This window comes from Centroberyx gerrardi, chromosome 24 (genome assembly GCF_048128805.1).
Source record: "Centroberyx gerrardi isolate f3 chromosome 24, fCenGer3.hap1.cur.20231027, whole genome shotgun sequence".
NCBI lineage: Eukaryota > Metazoa > Chordata > Actinopteri > Beryciformes > Berycidae > Centroberyx > Centroberyx gerrardi.
In genome coordinates this window covers 21,942,268-21,946,635 of record NC_136020.1, presented here as the reverse complement: position 1 = coordinate 21,946,635, position 4,368 = coordinate 21,942,268, and the positions used below count along the sequence as shown (strand labels likewise).

At 39.6% G+C, this 4,368-nt stretch overlaps 1 protein-coding gene across 1 annotated transcript; it reads right to left on the bottom strand.

Moving 5' to 3' along the window:
* Positions 1-1,978, bottom strand: LOC144537824 (E3 ubiquitin-protein ligase TRIM21-like). The gene has a single exon (XM_078282195.1). The coding sequence runs from the start codon at positions 1,976-1,978 to the stop codon at positions 359-361; it is 1,620 nt and encodes a 539-aa protein (XP_078138321.1). The 3' UTR covers positions 1-358.
* Between the last annotated feature and the right edge of the window lie 2,390 nt (positions 1,979-4,368).

Genomic DNA, 4,368 nt, shown 5'->3' with positions numbered 1-4,368 from the left:
AGATCAGAATAGATCAGATTAAACTTTAATGATTCCTGTGGAGAAATTAATCTTTTGCAGTATTAAATTGTAATAGGATACATAAATAAAAACAGGATATAAATGAGAAAAGAGCATTCACCATTTCAACCAGAATCTGTAGTCAAATGTTTACTATATTTAACTTCAACAGACATTGTTTTTTTATGACATTTATTTTGCCAAGAAGAAGAAAGTTCTAAATTGTTTTTTGTTGTTGTTTTAAATGACTTAAGTTACCTTAAAAAAGGGAAAACATATATATTTCCCTTGAATATGTAAATGTTTTATTTTAAATATTAATGAATCCTATCTGTGAAAAACGAATGATTAATGATGTCTAATCTGTGTGATTGACAGGAGAGATGATCAGAGGGGCGGAGTTTCTACCACCATGATTATGATAAACGCCAAAGAATGGGTAGAGTTTCTCAGTGAAGGTGCAGCCAGTAAAGGAGTAGATAAGAGCTGCAGCATCTACGTCATAAAAGGAGACCAGACCCTCCTCATAATCCACAAACACCCCCACCTTCTGAGGCTTCGATTTCACAGAGAGGAGGACAGGAGGGTCAGCAGAAACTTTGTACTTCTTTCCATTTGTCATCACTACAATCCAGCAGCCATTCTGGGAACTCGCTGTGATTTCTCCCTTCCTGTTGATCGACCCTCTGGCCACTCCTAAATCCCAGGCAGTCTTCCCTTTAACCTGAACCTCGTAGTAAAATCTTCCTGAAGAGAAGCTCTGCTTTCCTAAGACACAGGTCCAAGGAGAAAATCTCTCTGGGTTGTCTGGGAGATTCTTCTTTACATCACCATGATTTACTTGTTTCCCATCATCAGACAGGTTGAGATAGGGATGTGCTGTATCAGGATCCAGAGTCACATCCACTGCATACTGCTGGACCCTCTTCAGCTCAACATCAAGCAGTTTCTCCATCTCTTTCCTGAGAGTCTCCTCCAGCTGAGCCACAGCTCTCCTCACAGTCCCCTCATATGATGAGCGATGGACACTGACCTCTGTCCAGTCCTTGGTGTGTGGAGGAGTGTTCAGGGATGGGAAGCTTTGGAGGAGGTGGAGGTGGTCTTCAGTGCGTGAGAGCTGCTCCACCTCAGCGGTTCTCTTCATCAGCTCAGAGATTTCCTGTTCCAGCTCTTTGATGAAGCCTTCAGCCTGTTTCTCTGTTGTTTTCTGCTTCTCTTGGATCGTCTCAATGAGCTCAGCCTGGCCTCTCTCCACAGACTGCATCAGAGCGGTGAAGACCCGCACACTGTCTGCTATCTCTCTGTCTGCATCTTCCTCGCTGAGCTCTACTGAGTGTTTGATCTCCTGAATCTTCAGTCGTCTCTCCTGGATCATCTTCCCCAGCTCAGCCTTCTTTCCTTCACATCCTTCCTTCAGAGGGACAAAGTGATGTGACTTGTGGTCTGACTCAGTGCAGAACTGACAAACACACATCTGGTCCGTCTTGCAGAACAGCTCCAGCGGTCTGTCATGCTTCTTACACATCCTGCCTTCCAGGTCCTCCACAGGATCGATCAGCTTGTGTCTTTTCAGGCCCGTCATTCTCTGATGAGGCTCCAGGTGAGTCTCACAGTAGGAGGCCAGACACACCAGGCAGGACTTCAGGGCCTTCAGTTTGGTCCCAGTGCAGACGTCACAGGGAACTTCTCCTGGTTTGGCACATCGTTGGTCTGGGCAGCTGCTGGCTTTCATCTGAGCTGACTTTCTGGACTGAGCAGCCATCTCAGATATTAAAGTATTGACCCGCAGCAGAGGTCTTCTGTCAAAAAACTCTTTACACATGGGACACTGGCACTGGACACTAATATCCCAGTGCTGTGTGATGCAGTTTTTGCAGAAGTTGTGTCCACATGGTGTGGAGACTGGATCAGTGAACACATCCAGACAGATGGAGCACAGAAACTGCTCTTCAGATAGGAGACTGCTGGCAGCGGACATATCTAGACACTGAGACCTAAAGTGAAAGTGTGAAATAACAACATTGTTATACAGAATTCTTGAATGATAACATCTTCAAAAAATATATTAAAGTTGGATTACTGGAATAACAGCAAACATAAAAATATAGCTGCATCATGGCCATTTTTGACCAATTCTTCAGCTACTTTCAAACAAAGTGAAGTCAAGTCCAAGAAGCCTGCATACCAAATTTTTATGACATACATTTTAGATATAAAAGGATTCAGCAGTGGTTTTGGTTGCAGGCGGACACACCCACTGCCAAAAGGTCGACGCCCAGAAACGTCCCAAACATTCAGAAATAATAAAATCCAGGCAGATGGCAGCAGGCTCTCTGCAGACACACACACTGTCACACACTACCAATGGGCCAGAAGTCATGATTGAGTCGGATCATTTTTGGATGAGTTTATGCTATTTCAAGAGGGAAAATCCTGCTCAGTCTGCCTTTAAGTATTAGTAATAATGAAGGTACTGAAATTATCGATTATAGGTACAATGATAATGATGTTAATGCTGACAGTAATGATAATTATGAAGATTATGGGTCTAACTAAGGTATTTTGTGCCTTTCTGGTTGTTGCTATGTGGCCACAGTTTGTCTATTGTGTTTCTTTTTTATTGCAAAACAGACACACACACATTATACATTAATTCACAAGGAAAGACAGCACAAGAATACAAGGAATTAAACATGTTGCATCAACATTGTCTATTGTAGTTCCTTGTATTTCATGTGTTTCTCTATATTTCTCTGTGCCATTATGTTTATTGTTATCTTGCTTTGCTGTGCTTTTAGTTTCTGACAAACATTTCCTGTGTTTCTCTCTACCAGATGATCCAGCCTGTATTTTCCTCTGGGTCTCGATGGCTATATAGGTAAGGTCTCACCTGTGTTCAGCTGACGGCCTGATGAAGACCATGCTGCTCCAAACATGTTGGCTTTTTTAATCTTCCTGTTGGTTTAGCCATGCTGATAAAGGCTTTTTAAATTACTGGACACTCCTTAGCTCTCCTCTTTTTCACTTTAAGACTGCCTGAAACGCCAGTGGAGTCTCTTTTTGGACTTCTTTTTCTCTACTAATAGCGAAAATCAAGTTATATTGCACATATTGAAATCTTGCCGGTACAAACTGAAAAACGGGAAGTTTTCAAGTTTGTGTTATCGCTCTCTGTTTAAACACAGTAAATATTATCTGCTGTACTCACCTCTAGTTCTGTTTTCTTTGGAGAGAAACAGAGAGACTTTTCTCGACTGCAGCAACGTTGTCGTTTTGAGTTACTTTCACTTTCTATTCCGCAACGTGACGCTGAAACTCTCCTCTGTTTCCAGTGTCGCTCCGCCTTTTACTGCAGTTACATTAGTAATGTTTTGTTGCCAGATTCAGTTTTGAACACGATTACAATAACATACTTTTTACAGGAGATAAATTTAATTCATATCTCTCGTTTGAATTATAGTTTAAAACTCACTGTCATATCATCATATCATATTCTATAGAGGGCTTTCAGCTGGTGGATGCTGCCCTCTGGCGGCCATATTGGAGGTCCACAGCTCATGGCAACAATGGCTGAGAACAGCTGATTGTGTTTCTAATCTTATGATTTGGCGTCTCATCAGTGTGGAATAGACCAGATTCATTTCTGTGCTCTAACTGCCAATTACCTTTAGAACAATAACATTTTTCAAGCTTTGATATCAGTCAAATGTTAAATAATTTAAGCATTCTGGTAAATAGCAGTCATGTGACCATACAAGTGTGTTCCATTTGTTTTTATTCATTCAAAAAAAAATCTTTAAAGGTGAGAAACAAATTACAGAATTACTTCTTATTCATAAACTGCTCTTCAGTAATTGTGTCAACATACAAAGCTCAGAATATGTACAATGATCTGACAATAATAACACATTTTTAATTTATCACCTAGACATGTTTAAGTGATTTTAGCAAATGCTTCTGATTTCTGATATGACATTACTGTGTAGAGTTATTAGATCAGAATAGATTAGATTAACCTTTGATGATCCCTGTGGGGAAATTAATCATTTGCAGTATTAAATTGTAATAGGATACATAAAAAAAAGGATATAACTGAGAAAAGAGCATTAACCATTTTAACCAGAATCTCTAGTCAAACGTTTACTATATTTAACTTTAACACACATTGTTTTTTTTATGACAACACATTCATTTTGCCAAGAAGTAGAAAGCTAAAGTGTTTTTTTGTTGTTTTATTACTATTATTCAACATTAAAATGACTTAAGTTACCTGAAAAAAATAGGAAAACATATATACTTCCCTTGATTATATATAAATGTGTTATCTTAATATCAATGAATCCTATCTGAGAAAAACGAATGATTAGT